This window comes from Grus americana, chromosome 4 (genome assembly GCF_028858705.1).
Source record: "Grus americana isolate bGruAme1 chromosome 4, bGruAme1.mat, whole genome shotgun sequence".
Lineage (NCBI taxonomy): Eukaryota > Metazoa > Chordata > Aves > Gruiformes > Gruidae > Grus > Grus americana.
In genome coordinates this window covers 76,228,341-76,249,252 of record NC_072855.1, presented here as the reverse complement: position 1 = coordinate 76,249,252, position 20,912 = coordinate 76,228,341, and the positions used below count along the sequence as shown (strand labels likewise).

The 20,912-nt window shown below is 40.7% G+C and overlaps 1 protein-coding gene across 1 annotated transcript in view; it reads left to right on the top strand.

Moving 5' to 3' along the window:
* The window catches only part of FGF2 (fibroblast growth factor 2), a 33,941-nt gene that overhangs the window by 4,603 nt on the left and 8,426 nt on the right, over positions 1-20,912 (top strand). The window contains exon 2 of the mRNA XM_054824032.1: positions 18,067-18,170. Coding sequence (XP_054680007.1) covers positions 18,067-18,170 — 104 coding nt within the window. The remainder of the gene's footprint in view (positions 1-18,066; positions 18,171-20,912) is intronic.

Genomic DNA, 20,912 nt, shown 5'->3' with positions numbered 1-20,912 from the left:
AAAACATGTTTATCTGTTGTTGTTGTTGATCAACAACTTTTGATTTATGCCCTGGAAAATGTACAAAGAACACAGTCTTCTTGAAGGGCTTTTAGAAACCCTCCAGAGGTGTTTGCCTCTAAGAGGCTACAGTGCCGGTGAAGGGGAAAAGCAAGGGGAATGGAAAGAGAACGCTTATCCATACGTTTTAGAAAATGTCTAATACCACAGCTGGTTCCCTTCACAGTTTCCCTCACTGAGGAATGGTTGGCATTTATGTATTTCCATAATTTCTCAAGCAGCTTTATTTCATGATGAGCATAAACCAAGGTGTCCAAGGAATCCTGAGCCATTCTCATCCACTTGTTAATGAGGTGACAAGGCTGCAGCCTGTCACTTGGAAAGGATTCAGCAGCACGAGCTTTTATCAACCCTGCAGATGTCTGAAATACCTTCTTCGTGCTCAGTACCTGGCTACTTTTCCACAAATACCTGAAAAAAATGTAAAATAGGGTAATACTGGTCCAGGAAAATGTCTTCTTAAGAAAGTTCCTTTCATAAGTAGTTGTTAATGTTATGATTTTTACTTGTATCGTACACAACTTTTAAATGGTTACGCTGTGGATGTTTTGAAAAGACTATATTGAAGTATATGTAGACTTTTAGAGCATACCAGCTTAGTCAAGAAGATAGAAATCTGATCACTGTTTGTGCGAATGCAAGGAAACGAAGTGTGATCCTCAGAAAGAAAAATTTGAGCAAATGTCAAGAAGTGTTTTAGTATGAAGGTTGAATACCTGGTGCTTAGGTTTTTATAGGTGTGTAAGTTATTTGGGACTCAGAAGATCTCTCCCATTTTGGTGTTCCACAGATGTGGTCGGAGCTGTTGACAGGGCATCCTGTTCCAAATCTTACCACTAGGTGAGAGTGGACTTTTTTTTTTTTAAACTGGCCCTAAATGTCCAAGTATATTGCTTCTACCCAAGTCCTTCTGAAAATGGACTCTTTTTGCGTTACTTTTGATCCATTGCACAGACCTTAACTGGTTTGCCAAATAGTAATGCTTTGCAACATAGTCAACACAGAAATTCCTCCTGGCTCTTGGATGTAGTTGGTTTTAGGGAATGAGGTAGCAGAGAGCTCCCGTGCACAAAAAGTTGAGAATATGCTTCCTTTGTGTCTTTTGCTTATTTTGTCATAGAACTTGTCCTAGAAATACTGTCATACTGTTTTCTGCATGGTCCTGCAGGGTAAATTAATTGAATAAATAAATTACTTGTGTTGGCTGGGCACGCTGAGGGACGGTACTGTCCAGGGGAGGACGCTCTCTCATCTGTCCTCGTGTCTGCTAATCCTCTTACCCGGATTTTAGTGAGTCTTACCCACCCTGAAGGTGTGTGACTGAGGAGCGGGTACACTGAAGATGGAGCAAGGCAAATACGAGGTGTGTCTGGTGGGCAGTGAACTGTCCTGTCTTTCCCAGCTGTCTTCCACCTGGTTTGGAAAGGGCTATTGGAAGAGTGTGGAAGGTTCCCAGGGCACCACCATCCACAGGTACACTAGAGGGCAGGATTTAGCCCTTAAATCTTCTAGGCTTTAGAAATCAGGAGTGCTTATAGGTACTTACACTCTCGTTTATAGGAAAAAAAGTAATCAACTCCTGCTTAGCTGTTGCACAGCCATAGCTGAATGACGAAGATGAATACAGATAACATATAGTAGTTTGACAGTATGTAATGAAATTATGGAGATAGTCACATAAATGCAGATTCTTGCAAAAGCTGTCTTTATGACCCCCTTATGTGGGTAGAATAAAACTTTTAGTATGGCTGCAGCAACCTATGTATTACATTTAGTGAAGTTGGAATGAAGACTGTGGGATGTTCGTCATCTTGATAAAATGCAGCCAGGTACTCTTCCTGAATTTCTCATTAAAAAAATTAGATCAGGTAGCTGCTCATGTTTTTTATTTGGCTAATGAATGCTTGAAATTCATGTACCTGGTTCTAAGAAAAATTTTACCCTGTGGTGGAGATTATTTAAAAGCATTTTACAGAAGGTGAACTATGTTAGTAACTTTTTTTAAGATAATGATTTCTTTTGACATACTAGATGAAAAGACTAAATTGCAGTTAGTTAAAACCTGTGGGTTTGGGTTTTTCTCTCTCCCTTTCCCCCCCCCCCCCCTTTTAAAGTGTGTTTGGTGTATATTACTACAGATTTTAAAAATTTGTTCAGATTAATCTGTAATAAAAGCAGATTCAGGTTCTGTATTCTGTAACAAAAGCAAGAGAAGTGCCAAGTGCACAGACAGTTGAATGGGCAGGAAGAGATGTAGCATTGGTTTTGGTGCTAGAATTAACAGTCACAGGGTTCAAAAGATGCTCGAAGATAAACCCCAGAAAAATGCCCTCTTCTCGCGTTCAGTTTCCACAGAATACATACACCTATCATATTTTCTAAAAGAAAGGGGACCTGTTCCACTGCAGGTTTTTTGGCAGAATTCTGTTTAATTGCCCTTTAATTAATCAATGTCTCAACTTGAATTTTAAATCATAATCTTTTCAGTGATGTTTTGTTTCTGTAAGCTTTTCTCAACTCCCTTGGATTACATATATGGCAAGTAATTATAAAAATAATTATTCACTGTTTTCAATATACTTAAAGTTGTTAACACACTGAAGTGAACTATGTTACAAGAGTTTCTTTGAAAATTTTTCTCTGAGCTTAATATTTTTTTACCTTTTTCTTCCTTTTTATTCCCCAGAAAAATATTTTTTCTGATACGTCCTCATTTGTTCAAGCAGTTTGAACTAAATCCATGAATCCATCTATAACTTCTGATGTGAACAGGACTGAAATTTGTTTTTTGATTATTATGGTTTTTAGCACTCTTGGGAGCGTTGCCCTGGGGTCACTGGCCATCTGTTGTTTCAAAATACTTGAGAGGTGATCAATTGTACTAAACTAGTTAGTAACCCTAAAAACAATGGAGCTTTTTGACTGTCGGTGGCAGCATGTTTAGTGCAATTATCTAGTGAAAACAAAATGGACTATATCACCTTAACGCCATCTAGTTTTGAAATAGCACTTATCCTGAGAATGCTCAACTTACTGAAAAAAGTACATACTTCCATGAAATCTGTGAATTGGATACCTATACCAGGTGGTATTTGAAATAGTTATGGCATGACTTTTGACGTCTAAAAGTTGGTAATGAAATTGCGTTTCAATTCTGATGGAGAATTAATTGCCTTTACTTTTACTAGTATCTGTTTGAGACTGTGCATTTAAAAATAAAGTAGCGCTCTCATAATTTGTCATTTTCACTAGTGTGTTTTGTGACAATATATGGGTAAACTTGAGTTCCCGTCTGCCTCTTCCACTGCCTCCTGACTTCTCAATAAAAATATTTAAAGGGTGACTCTCTGGAGTGCTGGTGGCATTTCAGGATTATTATCTTATGCAGTTTTTTGTTTGTTCAGGCTAGGGCCAGATTTTGACTGGAGCCTGATATGATCGTCCGAGAATATAAATGAGATGATGTCTACAAAGTTGGGTGGAGGTTGTCTTGCACAAACTGTCATGGTACACTTCTGGTTGACTGATCCTGTTTGAACTTATCACTCATGTTTGACTTTTAGAGCTTAAAAACCACATTGCTTGAGTGATTCAAAGGAGAAAGATATTAAGGGTACTGGGAAAGGGCAAAGTAGGAACAAGACTTCATAGCCATTTGCAGTGAAATGTGGTGGAATTATAGTCTAGCCTTGTGGAGCTTGTTAAGTTGCCTCTTACCTTGTGACAAGACTTGAGCAGATCTCATAAAACAGCAATCATTAGGATACCAGCTGGAATGTGCAAGTCACAAAATCCTGATATTCACAACTATGAAATACTGTGTGGTGGTGTGTTTTGTAAAAGCAAGGCTAGATATCAGCTGTGAGACAGCTTGAAAATATTTGCAGTCTGTTTCTTGGCTCTTTCCTTTCTACTCTCATGCTTACCCAGCCTGGTGCCCACAATGCCTGGTGTCCATCTGCAAACCTTTACCGTGCCGATGTGTTTTATTAGACATTCTGTTGTCATTCTGTGGTGGTCTAGCTCTGTGGTTATTTTTGCTGGTAAGGATGTCCTTAACATACTCAAGTCTATAGGCATCATAGCATCTCAATTGGTGCTTCATAGATCTCTTTTAGGGGAAATGTCTGTAGCACCTCTTGCGACTGGCACCAGTTTTTGGGAGATTGTATCTTTTCTTGGTGTTTCTGGGTACTGGGGAACACTCAAGTGTTTATTTCTATCCACATATTCCCTTTTTGCCTTCCCTTCCAGCCCCCCAATGTTGTGTTTTAACATCGCCTGTTATGTTGTCAGCGGTGACTGGCCAAGGGATCCTTTGGTCAGACACTTCAGCTGATCTAACAAGTCTCTGCTACTAAAAGGAGTGGTCTCTCCTCTTCCTTCCCCCAGGTGCTGTAGTTGTCATCACCTCTAACACTGAGTTCAGCAAAGGGGCAGACTGGTTGGCTGAATTGGCAGAAAAGCCTTTGCTCTCTCTCCCCTTTCCACTGCATTAGTTTGATTTAATGCATTGAAGCAGCTCACTGAGATGTGAAGAAAAGTGCCAGAGCTGGTGTGAGGGAGGTGGTAGGAGTGTGCAGCTGGGGGTGTGGGATGGAGGGACAGGAACTGCCCCTTTCCAGTGGCATCTAGCAGTTCGGTTGTCACTGCCTGTCTTGTGGTACCACGTCCTGAACCATCATGTCTGTTAAAATGCAGGACAAGATACAATGTCTTCCTTGATGGATGACTTGAAGAGGATGAACAGATAGAATCCATGCGGTTGTTGCCAATGTTACGTTTGGGATTAGAACAGTAATTTTAGGACCATATAACAATGAGTATTAATACAGTCCTACAACTCTGGGAAGATCAATAGTGAGACAGATTTCTGGATGTAAAGAACCACACCTGTAGAGTAGTTTTGTGCAAAACTCCACTAGGTCTTGTTGATCCCTGTGGCAACGGAGCTGGATAAAAAAAATGAAAGCATTTTTTAGTGCGGGGAAGCAGCCAGTGAGGGCCATATAGAGGGTGTATGGGAAGAGGCTGTCCTCTCTGTTTGGAAGTCACCTAGGGTATCCTGCTGCACAGACTTGTTAGGCTGAGCAGTTTCTGGGAAATAGTATATGGATTCAGTTCGTTTGGTTTCTCCAACTATAACGGAGCAATTGGGATGAGTAGATAAACGTGCATCTGGCCGTGCCTCTGAGTATGTAAATACGAAGGATTAATTTTGTGGTTCTACAGATGTTTAAAGAATCACTATGGATGTCTTAGTGACAGTAATGTAGTTCATTCAGGAAAAATGAGGAAAAAGACCTACAATGCTTGTGTCCTTAGAAATGAAGGAATTCCTAAAAGCTGAAGAGGTCTACAGAACTGTCCCATGTTGCCAGTTGTAATTTATTTCAGTCCCAACCTTCTGCTTGGTTTACTGCTTCAAGAAGCACTGTCTTCCAGAGCATTTAACTGTCTGTGCTTGAGCTAGTACCAGTGTTTGTAAGGTGTTACTATTTGCAGTTGAGAGCAGGGCAAGGTGTCTCAAAATGAGGCTGAATTTCAGTGATCAGGCTTTAGTAACATGGATCAGTATTGTCTGTGTGATATTATATCAGGAAAAAATGCTGTTAGGAGTGAGGGATGTCTGACCTGCCTGCCGATTGGATGTGACATAAGGCAAGACAGTGCGAATGCTGGTGTTAGTAGCTATGGCATGCTTTGGGAGCATGCTCTTGCAGTGAGGTTGGGAGCAGCATGGAGATTTAAACCAGCAAACAGATTTAAAACAGATAGTGAGTACTAGTAATGGTCTGGCTAAAGCAGGAGAGAGCCAAGTTGGTTCTTCCAAGCTGCAGATTGTAAGGTCTCCCTTTTGTTGTCAGGAAAGTGCTCATGTCCCTTCTTAGCATCATTTGAAGGTATTTAGAATAAGCAGAGAGTTTTTATTGTGAGAGCTGGAAGCTGGGGAAGTTACTATGGCTTGATCCCTCTCTGTGGTCCTGCAGACCCAAGTTCTTGGCTCCCCAGTACAGGCTGGGTCCCACAGTGTATGTAGTCTGTCTGCCCCCTCAAAGTGATCGTAGGGGGCTGTAGAAGGGAAAAGTGTTACCCAAATATTTGAAGGAAAGTCTAAAAATGCACTGTGTGTTTTATTTTTTGGTGTTAGGGAATTTTGTTTCTTAAAAAGAACATCTCTATGTTCAAGCGAGGGTGCATTCAAAGGCAAATTAGAGGCTTTTTGTGAAGACTCTGGTTTGCTGCTATTTCGGGTCAGTAGTGATTGACAGCTGTTGTCCTTCATTGCAGCTCATGCTGTTCCCTTGTGGATGCATTATTCGAATGTCAGCATAGGGTGGATACACAGCTTGATGGAAGGGGATGAAATAGATGGAGGGTGGAGGGTGAAATAAGTCTCCAGGCTTAACGTTGTCCTTTGCATTGTCCTTGCAGTAAACGAGGTGGACAGGCACCAGTGAAATACTGTGTGCATGTGTATGGATTTTGATTGAGGTTTTTTGTTGACTTTTTGCAAAAATATTTATTAAAGACTCAGTGATTAATTCAATTTCATTGGTATTGGAGATGGGGGAAATGCAAACCCACCGTAGTCACTGTCTCTTAACTTTTTGCCCAGATTAAGAGCAATCAACTCTAATGGGCAACTTAATTCATAAGAACTCCTCCTTATCAGCTTGTTATTCCTTCCTACTCCTGTCTGCTACGCCATCTCCCTGGCACCCAGGGTGCCTGACACAGTTCGTTTTTCACCACTGCACTTCAGACACTTGAAATCCTATTTGCTGGTTCTTGGCGTTTCTAAATCCAGCTTTTCCCTTCCAACTGTGACACTAAGGCTTAGTAAGTCTATGGGTAGGCAATTTCTCACCACCGCTCTGGCAGCCTTTTCCTTTCATCTCATCGAATCTGTTACTACTCTGACATCAGTTACAGCCCTAAAATACTATATACTACTGAATAGTTGTTGCGTGAGTTGTACATGAAGAAGGAGCACTGAAAATACCTTTTAAAATGATACATTCTTACCTTCTCTGTCTTCCGAAGTGACATTCTTTGGCTTGTCTCAGGTTGTCCCTGTTTTTATGTATGTGTATTTTGCTGTGAGTGAAAACCAGGTTATAGTTACAAAGAGATTAGTGAATGCAAGGTAAACATAAAGAGCTGAAATTCTGCAAGTTCTGTATACATCTTCTGATATTAGTCAGTGACATCATTCTGTTGGCTAAACACTTGCACCAGCTTTGTTTTAAAGCTGGAAAACTGAAAGTGGTTATTCTGTGATTTACTTTTGTGAATGAAGTGAAAGCAGTTGAAAGAAACATGATGGATTACCTTGCCCTTGTTAAGAAAACCCCTTTGGGAAAAGTCCTAAAACCCATGTGTGAACATGCATTTGTTGTTTTGATAGGAAACCCTCAAATGTTGTTCTGGTCAACAATTTGGGGTAGAGGTATCAGTAACTTGGAGACGAGGCTTTATTATCTGTACCCAGTAACGAATGAGATTCTTTTCTGTTAAAGTTAGTGTTTTTTTTCTGCTTGGTTTTGCCCTCTCAACTTTAAATGATGCAGTCAACTCACCTGCAAGGACAAGGAGACTGCAAATGGTGTGGTAGCTAGGTATTTAGAAGAATTTTATACCATGGAGTACTTGCAGTGTCTGGCATTTGGAATCCTTATGTAATGCCAAGCAATTGCTGTTCACTCAGCAGCACAAAATACCCAAGTTGTGTTTTGTAAGCAGAATACAGAAACTCTAGTGCTTTTAACTTTTAAAGGACTTGATGAAGTTTGATGAACCATTTTATGCAACCCATGTGAAATGGAGAAATGTGGTTGTGCTTGTTTTACACGTGGGCACGTAGGCAAGGAGCACTAAGCCAGACTGTTGCCAGAAATGTGTATGTCACATTATTCCGAAATTGTTCTGCAGGATTACTTTTCTGTCCTATAAATTTCATATAAAGGCAAGATTTGAGGATGCCGTCTATTTTATAATCAGTGTTTCCTGGGGAGGATTCCCAGTGTGACAGGTATATATTAGGTGGAGTTGGGTATTTGTAGGAATTGAGGTTAACATGTAAATGAGAATATATGGACAACCGGAATAGGGAAATAATTTTCATTGTATTCAGGATTCGTACTACTTAAAAAGATGAAAACTCTTAAAATCTAGGAATGTACGTGGTATGTGGTAGACTAGGTTAGCAGGGTTGATATTTAAACAGTTACTCAAGTTATTATTCTGTTTGAAGCCTTGGATTTACTCTTAAGTGTAACCGGAACTTTTTGAAGTGTTCATATTTCAGAAGTGTGTATTTTTGTTGTAGATGTTTACATTTTAAAGACCTTAGGTCTGTCTGTGAGTGGTTTTATGCCTCTGGCTGGCAAAAAGGAAAATGATACACTTACAATGTTGTCATGCAAAAGCAAAGAAATGTGCCTTTGTACGGGAGCGTGACTCACTATTTCTCAGTGTGACACTTCGTATGCTTGATTGTTTTTGTTGCTGTTCTGAGGTTTTTGTTTATTAAAAGACCACCTCTTCTGCAAAGGTTCACTTGCTGTTTTCTGTATCTGTTTCTCCTTTCTCTTCCACACGTGTTGCAGGTTTTAGGCAGCATGTATTTCAACAACTCTGGCAATGGCGCAGTTGTTTTACAGTGAGCATATGAAAGCGAGCAGAGTTGTTTTTGTGTTTGCAGTCTCAAGACTGGGGATGCCTCATACATCAACGCAAAGCTTATCGGTTAGCAAAAGATGTTAATATGCTTAATACGTCTTTGTGAAAGAGAATCAAAAAGTGTCGGAGACTAGATGTGGGGGAGAGAGGGACAAAGATATTTCTAATTCCTAGAGATAAGCTACAGTAGGCATCACCAGCTCTGTGTTGGGGCTTGGATCTGACCCCGCGGGCAGCATTGGCTCTGGAAGTGCCAAAATGGGGGTATTAATCTGTGTGTGTGTGTGTACATGCATGTGTATCTTTGGTGAACCAGCCCTTGGGTTTGGGAGGGTTTATTATGTTAGGTGCGGAGCAAGCACGCCCGACTCTGTGTGTCTTGCTTGGACACCTGGCTGGGAATAGATGTTGCCCCCAAGCATGAAGGAATTGGCCAGCTTCAGCCATAGTACGCGGGAGTGGGAATTGGGTCGTAGGGTGTTGCAGTTAGCAAAGTGTTGTTGATTTTTATTTTTCCCCCTTTTTTTTATGAACTTCCTTGCATTTCTGATACTTATTCCCTCCAGAGGTGATCCACCTCTGTAGCAGTGAGAGTGCAAAATAGTTGCTGCTTTGCTCTTTTCTGTGGGCACAGAGGTGCAGAAGGACGAGTGATGGGGAGCTGGCGCAATTGCTTCACTGCAGTGTCATTCAGGGGCCTCATGGAAGGATTTTCCTTACGGGGCCTCTGCAAATATGTTGGAGATGGGCCCTGAGCCTTTGGCTTGGGTTTAGCTTTTCCACAGCAGAGCCTGTAGTAACGCTAGTCATTGATCCAGAGACGTGCAGCCTGGGATTTTTCAGGGGGTACATAAACTCTCCCTTCTTGTAAACTGAGTGAGAGGTGTTTTGCTAATGACCTTTTCAGTTCAAATAAAGTGGCTGTATGTTAGTGAAAATGGGGGCTGAAATAATATCAGATTCTTCTTTCCAGGGTCCATACACTGCTCTGTTAGTTGCTGTGTCTGGATAAGGCATGTGGTTGCTGTAGAGATGTTCACAAACTGCAAATAATCTCTTGTAATGTTGGCTGATCAAAATTTTTGGCCCAGAGTCCTCTTGGTAAAATGTATTTCGCATCATGTTCTCACAGGGTGTTAATAGTGATGTTACAGTCATGCAAAGAGCTTCTCTTTACTGCTGTCTTAAGAAGACTGTTTAAGTGAGAGAGGCAGAACAGTGAAGACCTGCGCGTGCAGATGGTAGGTGGTGTAATGATGCTGGCGCCTCATCTTGGGGTATTGAGAGTGGTGTTTGGGGTCCTGCAGGGAAGGGTGGAGGTGCTGAAAGTGGATGTCCAGGTTGCATGGTCCTGCCCTGGGAACAGCATTTCGGTGTGGTGGGAAAACTCTGCAGAGCATGAAAGCAGCCTCTGCACATGTATGTGTGCGTGGGGCACTGGGGTTGCGCCTCGTGGCAGGAAGAGGTGTGACTGCAGGAAACATCAGTGAACCCTTGTGAGCTTTGATTTAGCTTGCATGTACATTTGACAGTAGTGAAAATGTGGCAGCAGAGTTTTTGCTGTGAAGTGATGGAGACCCTTGAGCAGGAGGCTGGACTAAATAGAGTCCTTCTGACCTGGATTTTGTGTGATCCTGAGACTGTGGCAGGGTGCTCGTGGTCTGCATTGAAGTTTGTTTGTAGGGATCTTTACTAGGTAGTTTAGTGGAAGTACAGCTTAGGCTTTAATCATACCTTTATTTGCTGTGTAAGTGTATCCAAAGCCAGGAGTTCGTGGTTGGTTTTATTTTAGGGTTTCTCTGATGTAGTGGTTGGATTGCCCATTTCCTTGTGAAAGAGTAGGAAAACAGGGATATTATGAATCCATTTGGCTAATACATCTCAAATTCCACCTACTTGTGGTGCAGGAATTTGCCTCATGCTCCAGTACAGCACCCTGCCCCTTCCTCACTGCTGCTTGCTTCTTACGTGTCTGTCTTTTATTTTTCCTAATATGTTTCTGTCCCTTTCTTTCCCCACTACAACCCTTGCTTTCCCTCTTCCTTAGTGATACTGTGGCATACTCCTGCCCCAGAATATCTTGGCCAATGCAGCTGCTATGAGTAAAATAACAGCACGTGGCTTTGCGCACGCGGGTTGCCCCAGGCAAAGGGCTTGGGATGCAGGAGACTGCTCCTCTGCAGCTGCCAGCAGATGTTCGATGGGAGCGTGTGAGAAAGGCAGTACGAGCTCAGCAGGGAGTAACTTCCAAAATGTGCAGCTCTCTTTTTCTAAAGTATTAAGCTGCTAGATTTTGTCAAGATCTTCTAAATAAACCAATTTTGAAGGAGATTTTTTTGGCCGAACCCTTTATGATGCAGAGCAATGAAACCATTTGGGACCATTTAAGTTAGTGCAGTATAATTTGGTCTGGGCCATTACAAAAACTTTACTGGGTTGGGAGAACTGTAAAAGGACTTCAGAGTTTTCATTGTACGTGTAATTTTTCAGTTCTAGTGCTCAGGGCAATAAAAGAACTTTTGGAAAATGTATGCTTTTTTGGTGTTCTCTGCATTTGCTAGCATCTTTTCTGTCCGTGTCGTGCTGCTTCTCCTCCATAAAATTCTTTTCTCCACTGGTGTATGCAAAACTGCATTGGAAATACCTTTTTGAGCTCTTTAAGAAAAGATGGGGAAGATCCAGGTTATAACAGAATTCTGAAACCTTGCCAACCACGTTGCTATTAAACACCACTTTTCAACTTCCATATTCTTAGAGAAGTATCTCCAAATTGTGAAATAAATATTTGTAACTTTCTCTTAAATATGCTGACTAGTTTAACCTGCAACTTGTAGATCTGTCCTGACCGTATACCCTGTGAAAGAGGGGTAGTCGTGTAGTGTAACTACAATTTCATGTCCACAATCCACTAATGACATGAATGCATGCAGAAATCTGTGCCGGCAGAGCTCTGCTGGCTGCAGAGGAGGAATACATCAGCGCAGTGTTTCGTCTGTGTTCAACGCGTCACAGGATCAAAACATGATCTTAAAAAAAACCCCCAAAAAACCAAACCACCCCAAACTGTTGAACCTATTGAATCTATACATCAGGGAGCAGTCCTGAAGAGATTTGATCTTCTGTAAATTGTCTTACAACAAAAAGGAAACCGACTGTTTAGTCATTCTGCCTTTCAGGTGCTGGTAAGAATCTCTCTCTGCCTGAGCATTGCTGTTGGAAAGAACGTACCTGCCCATTTCCTGTGTTAATGGAAAGGAAGCTGGCAAAAACCTCCCAGGTTCCTCTTACATGATCATTTGTGTGCATAGATACAGAATAGCTGTATTTGTCCAGGAGGGACTGTGTGTAGTGGGAGGCGGTGAAAACTCTCTGCCAGACATTTTGGTGCACGTTGCAGTGTGGTTCCACATCCTTTAATGCCACAGATTGTACTGGGTAGCGGAAATTCAGGTTAGGCTGTAGCTCATGTTGTTATACTACCAAAACATCAGCAAATACATATTCTTATCACAGCCTCAATGTGTTGTGAAGAAAAAATGTCCCCACTCTATCCTTTTTTATATTACTGGGAGGCATACTGGTTTCACTCAAGCTACACACCAAGTGATGTGTTTTCCTAGTTAATGGTCATCTCCTTGGGTAAATGCTGCTGTTGGGATAATCTGCCATATAGAGATGTAGATGGTGGTATAAGCAAGAAGACACATGACTGTAAAATAAAATCTGTACTGGAAATTCTGAGTAGTGGACTACCCTTATAGCTTTAGAAGGCTCTGTGTGTGTATATATATAAAAATCACAGTCTTTACGATAGCTTTAACAATGTTAGACAACTGGGCGCTGAGTTAGGACTGCTTTTGCATGTCCTGTCAAAAATAAACATGGTAAACATTTTCACAGGGTTTAGCCTTTAGTTTGGCTCAGCTACAGTTCACTGACCTTGCTGTGAAAAATCGTTGACAAACCATTGATGTTCTCTGTTTCAACTGTTGTGTCGAGATGCAGAGGTTGCCACAGATGCTGGTGGAAGAGCTGGGGCTCAGTGAGTGCTCTCAGCTTGGCTGCTCTAAGATGCAGAGTTCCCCTGTTTTGGAAATGGGCTGCACCACCCTCGGTTAGCAGCTGGAGACAGGATTTGGACACAGTTTGCCTGTGGAAAGCATTTTGCAGGTCAAGAGGATGGGGATCCTTTTGCAAAACTTGAAGAAAAACTCATTATCATAAGAGAGTGACTAAAAAGATCATATCTCTGGACCCATAATTAAAACCTGATTTGTACATTTGCATGTTTTTCCTGTGCTGAACACTGAAGTTTTATGATCTGACCTGGGGACGGTGGTGCTGCTGTGTGGGTGAGCTAACTGAGGAAAGGCCACGGCGGAGCTGGAGGTACTTCACTCCCGTGTTTGTTAGGGCACAGAGGAATTGGAAAATGCAGTCCCAAGGAAGAGTGTGAGGGGACCTCCTCATGTCACGGGCAGGGTGACCAAAGAGAGATTTGCTCATTGTGTGCTGTCAGATATTGTATAACTTTCCCCTATAATTAGAACATTTTTAGGCATTTCTTGCTTTTGAGCCAGGTAGATTTTAAACAATTGCCTTCTGATTAAAAATGTGTTTAATGCCTTCTGTCCTGCAGGCTATAAATACCTACTAATTAATTTAATTTTGGTTTGAGAATTTTACCTTTATGCAGCTTGTTCTCTTTCTATCTTACAAAGTCACATCCGTTTTTGTGCTTTTAACTATGCAGCTTGTCAGAGGCCGTAGGGTGACTGCTTCTGGGCTTGGTGCCTTTTCTGGGAAAATCTTCACTGCGGAATTATGGACTGTGTTGTTAGATCCATAAATTGCATTTTGTTCAGGTAACAGGTTTGTGATTGTGCTGAATACAGGAACAAGGAAATGCCTCAAGGGAGAGTTTTATTTAGGATACTTTCATAATTTTATCTTACGGTATTAGAAGCTTGTGTCAGAGGAAAGTTTTAAATCCATCTCCTGAATTATAGTTCAGTGCCCTAACTTCATTCCATTCATGTTTTCTTTCCAAAGAGACAACTTCATCCTTCTTCCTCAGAGTTCCTACCCTGGCATGAAATTGAATTGGTATGTCTTGCTGTTCATCTTATTCAGCAGAAAAAGGGAAGATGATTGTACTGCAGCTTATTATGAAGAGATACAAAAGAAAGTCTTAATAGTAGTAGTAAATTCACTGAGTCCTTTTTAGTTGTCAGTGCATAAAGATCATGTAGGTTCTAATTAGGATAGGACATTTTTTATTTCATAACTTTGTGATGACTTTGCCTCAGTCCTCAGGATGTTTGCTTAGTGTGCCGAGTTCTCTGTTGTCACAAAACCAGCAGGCAGCGACTGTAGCCTTGCACTTGGCATTCATCACAAATTAAAGGGCATGCTATGAATGTGAACAGTGAAACAACTCACTGCCGAGCTGGAGGGGGGCCCTCCCAAAGGACTGCCAGAATAACTGGGAAAACGTGACTTTTTGGCCCTCAGTTTGTTAATTAGCTGTTTCACAATGATCTGTGCTACTTTTTTGGATTTCAAACTTCTTAATTGGTTTACTTTCATGGATCTGGTTTTGACGTTCAAGTATGCTGAAAACAAATACTACGAATAGATCTGAACTGATGGCCCATGTCTGAACTATTGCTATTGGTGACCTAAAGGCTGCAAAAAGATATGGATCATCAGTGTCAAGTGTTAGTTTCTCTTATGACTGATCATACCAAGTTGCATTGAGCTAAACCGAAAATTGTTGCTTCTGGCGATGACCGCATGGTCAAAATGTGTTTGATTAGTAAGGCTGTATTGTGTCTTGGCATCTCCAAATCAACGTAACTCTGTGGCAAATACTTGCCTTGCATTAGTAAAGCCATAAAATACCACTGAAACCTGAAAAACTTACAGTATTATTCTGGGTCTCTTTATTCATGTGCTTTTCGAGTTGGAGAGGAAAATCCAGTGAAGCTGATTTTGCTTTTGGGGCTTTCAGTATTGCAGTGCTTTTCAAACTCTGCAGGAAAATCTTTTTTTCCTCTCTTTTTTTTTTATACTTTTTAAAGAGTAACACTTTTCACAAGCTTCTCCAAACTATACAAATATTTTTCCAGGCCTTATAAACCTTTACTAAAAGTTTGTTTTTACAGAATCTGAACTTCTGGCCTGGTATGACGCTGTAGGAGTTGGTGTGCTTTTTTTTGTGAAGAGAAAGTCACGAAGCCTAATAAGTCCGTACTGTAGTAATTAATATTACTTTTCAGATATTTCACACAGCTGTTTCTTGTTAAGCGTGCAGTGAAAGCTGTATGCTTGGGCACATCTCAAAAGTCCATTTCCCCTGGTCCCTGCCCAGAGCACTTCTCTGCATTCCTCCGTCCCCAGAGGGCAAGGAGTTGCGCTGCATGTTTTTGAAGCTGTTCACAAGTCTGATTTTTGCTTAATGACTTGGGAGGGCTGTATTTTCGATACTTGATTCTGGGATGAAATTAAACATTTCACCTAACTTTTTACGAATACAGAGCTTTTTTTATTCCTTGGAAGTCTGGAGTTATTAGTGAATTATGAGAGTGTTTCTTTTTTTTTTTTCTTGTGCAAAATTGCGACAGATACATAATTCACAAGGAACCATTTTATCTTCTTTAGTGTGCATATTTGTATTAATATGGCTTCAGTTGTGTATACAAATTAGTGGATTTATGAGAAACTCACCGATGTCTATCAGTATCTAGGGAAAAATTTTTAATGAGCAAAAAAGGGTTTGCAGCAATTATCCTAAAGTCTTCATGTTCCTGGTATTATTGGAATTTCTTCAGTCCTGTCTTGAGACAGGAGTAAACCAAGACAGTTTTCATTTGTATTGCAGAAATCTTTTTCCACACAACAAAAAGCCAAATAAGCAGCAACCTCCCTCTGAATCTCAAGAGATGCTTCTGCTCCAAAATTTACGGTCACTTCAAGCGTTTATTCTGGTGGCTTAAAAGGTCAAGCTTTTTAGAACTGCATCATTAAATAGAAAAAACTATATATGCCACAAAAGCAGGTGGGTGAATGAAGCTCATGTGTGAGATGGTGTACACCAGTATTGCCCATCAGACTTTCCCACCAAGCTGTAATTCCAGCCTCACTGTACAGAACCAGGTGTGCGCTGCTCATGAACCCTTCAAAGAAGGAAATGGACAAGGAGAAACCGATGCAGGTCCTTGGCCGCGTACTTCTGAGTGCGTGGAGCACAGCTGTTGGTTCCTCTAGCTGGGCTTTTATTGTGGTCTGATCTCTGTATACCATGTTCAAATAGAAAATGTTTTTAAACTAATTCCCAAAATAATTTCTGGGATGCGAGCAGAAGGAGGGAGAAGTTCCAGTCTAGTTTGTTTTTAGAAACACCAATAGTCTTGCACTGGGCGAGTCATACCCTGTGTTTCAACACCTGATGGATACATAACCAGTACCAGCTTGCGACATCCTGCTTGTTCCTGCTGCTGCTGCTGCAGTTCTTTGGCAAAAGTAATCTTTGTCTTTATACATCCCAAGAAGGTGAGAAGCTGTTTCTCAACTATTCCTCATTTTTGATGCCTGTGTTGCAATGATCTTGCTTCCTGCTACGGAAGTATAGTTGCTCTTAAAAATTCCTGTTTAGCGGAACTGGGGATGAAAGCACAGCATTGCACAGAAAAATAGTCCTTGTTTGGGCTTGCTTCTAATTGCTCTTTTTTTCAGTGAGAGGGTTTGCAGATGCAGGTTTCACTGGAAATAACGGCCATCTAGAATAGAGGAAAACCTAGGGATTTTGGGAGATCCCGTTTCTTGTGTTCCACTGTTACTGAAATGGTTGTGTTTGTTTTTAGCAGAAATCAGATTGGATCATACTGCCTGTGCAAACTGGCTCAATGGGCTGGAATGGGCACATATTTTCTGTGAAGGGGAGGAGGAAGGACCATATGTCAAGCTGCAGGCAGTCCAAAGAGCTCATTTGAGTTGCTGTACGGGTCTTTTCCCCTTTTTTAAGTGATGTTTTAAGTAATCAAAGTCAGGTTTTCAGAGAGACATGTTCTAAAAATGGTTGGAATAGAACAGGATCTTCTGTGAGGTTTAGGAAAACATGTACTTTGCTTCCTTTTCCTTCTCTTCTCCTCCAGAAAAATGGCAGTTCCAACAGAGTGCTTAGATTTCTGTTGAGCCACAAATACCTAAGTCATGCAGAAGGCATCTGGTGGACTTTTCTATGGTATTTGGTAAGGTTTCTTGTATTGCACTATTCGTAGTCCTGAATAGCTCATGGTTGAAAAACCTGAACTTTGAGGTACAATGGCTCTTCTATCCTGTTAGGGTTAGGCTGAAATACAGCAGAGATGCTTTAACCCCTTAAAGGCTTGATTATTTTCTCGTTCTGAATGCAACAACAGGAATAATCAGGGAAGAAAAAAGAAGATAAATAGCAAACAGCTCTTACGGATCCACGTGGAGGCCACTTTTGGCTTATAGCTTGAAACAAGCTGCGGGCAGAGGGGAAAATATTTGTGTGTTCATCTAAACTACTGGATGTGATTTGTGGCTAGAAAAATCAGTTGTTTAGACTTTGTGTTAATTCACAGGCAGTAGCTAAAAGCGATGCAATCTGACCTTACAGATTTAAAAAAAAAAAAAAGACTGTTTGGGATTTTAAAAATAATTTATTCAAATTGACTTTTCATGTTCCTAACTTGTATAACATCATGTCTTCTGTCTTTGCTATCGTCATCTACTTTTGCAGTTCTGTTTGTTTATTTTAACCACTTGTTGGATGTATGATGTAAACTAATTGATACTTTTCTGTTGGGAACTGCTAGAACACTTAGTGAGTGATGCAGTCCTGAATGGTCTTTATCGTAGTCCAGACTCATGCCCCTCTGACAATCTAGCTGTACAGAATTGCATGCATTCAATGTCTGATACTGTTCTATAACCATTAAGAAATGTCTCAGTAAGAAAATTGCCATGAAAAATTCCTATTTTCTATGAGCAGTTGACCGTGCCATAAGTGGTCTGTCAAGGAATTTTATGGGTTTGTAAATTGCTTTTTTGTACTACAGAAGAGTAACTGATGTTTATTGTTGCCAATTTGATAATAGCTGCTTAAATTTGCAATAAGTGTTTTCTTTGAAAAATGGGATCAGAGAGCTAGAGGTTTAAAGCTTACGATCTTCACTGCAAGCTGAAGCTTAGGCTTTCTCTGGTTTTAGGTTTGAAGCAGTAGGCTTTGCTGTCAAGTGCTGAAATATCATGATGGAGGTAAAAATATACTTTTGTCTTTCTTGTTCGCAGTCAAACTGCAACTTCAAGCAGAAGAAAGAGGAGTGGTGTCAATCAAAGGTGTAAGTGCAAATCGCTTTTTGGCTATGAAGGAGGATGGCAGATTGCTGGCCCTGGTAAGTGGCGTTTTTTGTTTGTTTTGTTGTTGTTTTTTTTTTTTTTTTTTTTAATGTTTCTCTATGTGTCTGTCTGTACTGGTGGGTCCTCTCCTCACTCTGTATTGAGTAACCTCTCCTTCAGCAGGGCTTACTCAACTTCTCTGTCTGTGATTTATCAGGGAGAAAGTATCTCTATGCAACTTCTGTCAATTAATTGAACTATGAACTAGGAAGAGATGGGTATGTCTGCCCTCACCTAGAAGCTGTAAAATTTAACTGGAATGGCCTGAGAGAGAAGAATCATAGTGATCATGTATGGAAGGAAATGATAAAAACAAAGTGAATTCCTAACTCCTGCTGAACTGCAGCTAATGAAAGACCCGTGCCAAGGGCTGTGCAGAAATTACTTCTGATTCCCCTCGGTTCTGCCTAAGTGAAATTAGGCTGACGGCAAACAAAACACTTGAGCAGTTTTAGATGAGCAAGGATCCCTGGTGTGCTCCTCAGCACCACGCATCCCTGGCTCCAGGAAGCCCGTTTTGTTTATGCCTGTGGATACAGCTAAAGAACCTGTTTCAAGTTACAGCGTTATTTACTCGTATATTGCGTGACAGCTCAGTTGAAGAAAATGTGAGTAGTCCTCTGTGCTATTCTTGAATTAGGGATAATTGGGAATTTCCTGTGGTGCTGGTGTGGTGGCATTTGGCTTCCCGTTCCGATTGCCCTCCTTACCCTGAGCAACAGTGAACAGTCAAAATAGGGCGTTTGGCACCGTGTGTAAAATTATAAGCACCTGGGTGTGTTTATATTTAGGATTTCCAACCTACTGTTGCATGGTGGGTTTTGGTTGTAGAACATGTTTCCCTTGCAGCTATATGCAGCAATTCCATCTGCTTAGCCTTGTAAGGCGATGTGCTTGGAAAGGGTCTGCCCTTCACTTGGAATTAGTCTCTCAACAGGTGGTAAAATTGGGTCCCTTTGGGCTTCTCATTTGAGCTTAGCAAACATTTGTTTGGTTTTGCTTTGTTTCTGGAAATGGATATTACTTGAATCATGTTTACAGCAAACACCACTTCTACAGCTCTTCATTTTTGCTATTCATAGGTAAAAACTCTCTACTCCTAAGGTTTTGTTCTTCAGCCAGCCTAATGAATACTTCTGTAATTTCATGATGTTTTCTGCAGCACGGGCACTGGTTTTTTCATGAGGATTTCTGTACTTCAACAGTTTGTGGCCAATTGTGCCTCTACTGTTTTCTGCCTATAAACACATTCATGAAACTGTTCCTAATTGCCAGCTTTTTTTTGTTTTGTTTTGTTTCAGCAGTGTTGTGTTTCAGTGAGAGCTTTGAAAGAGCATATGCTGGAAATCTTTGCAGTGGAGTGATCTTGTCAGTGCACATCAGTTTGTATTTGCTGAAACCTTTGGCTGTTTCTTTTAAAACATGGAACTTTAATTTCTAAACACCTAATTAGTTTTCTGATTCACTAGTCACCTAAGTACTATTCTGCCCCAAACATCTGTTTTGTTTCTTCATTTTTATTACTTTTCAGTGTCAAGGATCAATTAGCATAGTGTCCTCCTTTTACAAATATATCAACATCTTCAAAAATGTTTTTGCAAATTATTATTTAGTCCTGTTTTTCACCTAGTTGGATGTTTTTGAATTACTTTGTTGAGACACGTCTTTATGGTTTGTTCTGGGTTGGGTTTTGCAGAATGATTTCTTGCATAGCCAGGCGTATCACTGCTTACACCAGTGATCTGTGTGGTGGTGCAGTGGATCGTGTTCTTGTCTTGAAAGCTGGATGATATGGCTTTTAATTTAGCAGTTTTGTGGTCTCTGTTTACTAACAGACTTGGCTGTTGTGAAGGAGAGGTAATCTTTACCAGTTCAGTCACTGGAGGAAATGGCTGGTTATTAATGCAGCTAGTCAAAACTTCCCTTTGGAAAACCCTGTTTTAACTACAAATATTTGTGCAGAAATGTATTTATTCCATCAGATTTTTTTAATGGAAACATTTCACTTCTGATCTGGCTCATTTTGACTTTCCAGTTTCATTTAATACTGAAATATTTTCACTTTATGGAATTAAATGTGTTTGATTATTTAATTTCATGAAGAAATTTCTCAAAATTTCCTATGAAAGGAAGAATTGCACTTTTGATTAACTTTTATATTTCACGAGAAATAATTTGTCATTTAAGGATACAACCTGTTTGTTCTGTCTGTCATGCTTATGTGCTTTTGCTATGACCGTGCAGGTTTTGCCAGACTGAAGGACTTGACTTGAAGGAAATTCTTTTTTGAGGTTATGGAATAAAATTGCTGTACAAGAATACTTGTGAGACTAACCTTCATTTCCTGGCCCGTATGTAGTTCTGGGGTCGTACTCCATCCGCTCTGGTAGTTACAGGTTAACCCTCTGGTTTCAGTTTTGGGAATGACCAAACTTGGGGAATTTTAAATCCTAATCGGAGTCCAAAATGTCAAAATAAGTTAATTGGCATAATGTGATACTAAGGCAGATGCAGTTTGCACTGAAAAATCAATCAGCGGGTGGCGTTTGGCCATGCAAAAAAGGGAGGAAGAACTTTGTTGCAGCAAGTTGCTGCCTCTTTGGGTCAATCTGCCCTGGGTGAATCCCCTTGAGGATTTCAGCAGTCGAATAGCAGCGGCACACAGCAGGCTGTAGTACAAGTGCGGCTATGACCAACATTGCTAACGTTAAAAACTCCTGCATTCAGCGTTTTATTTA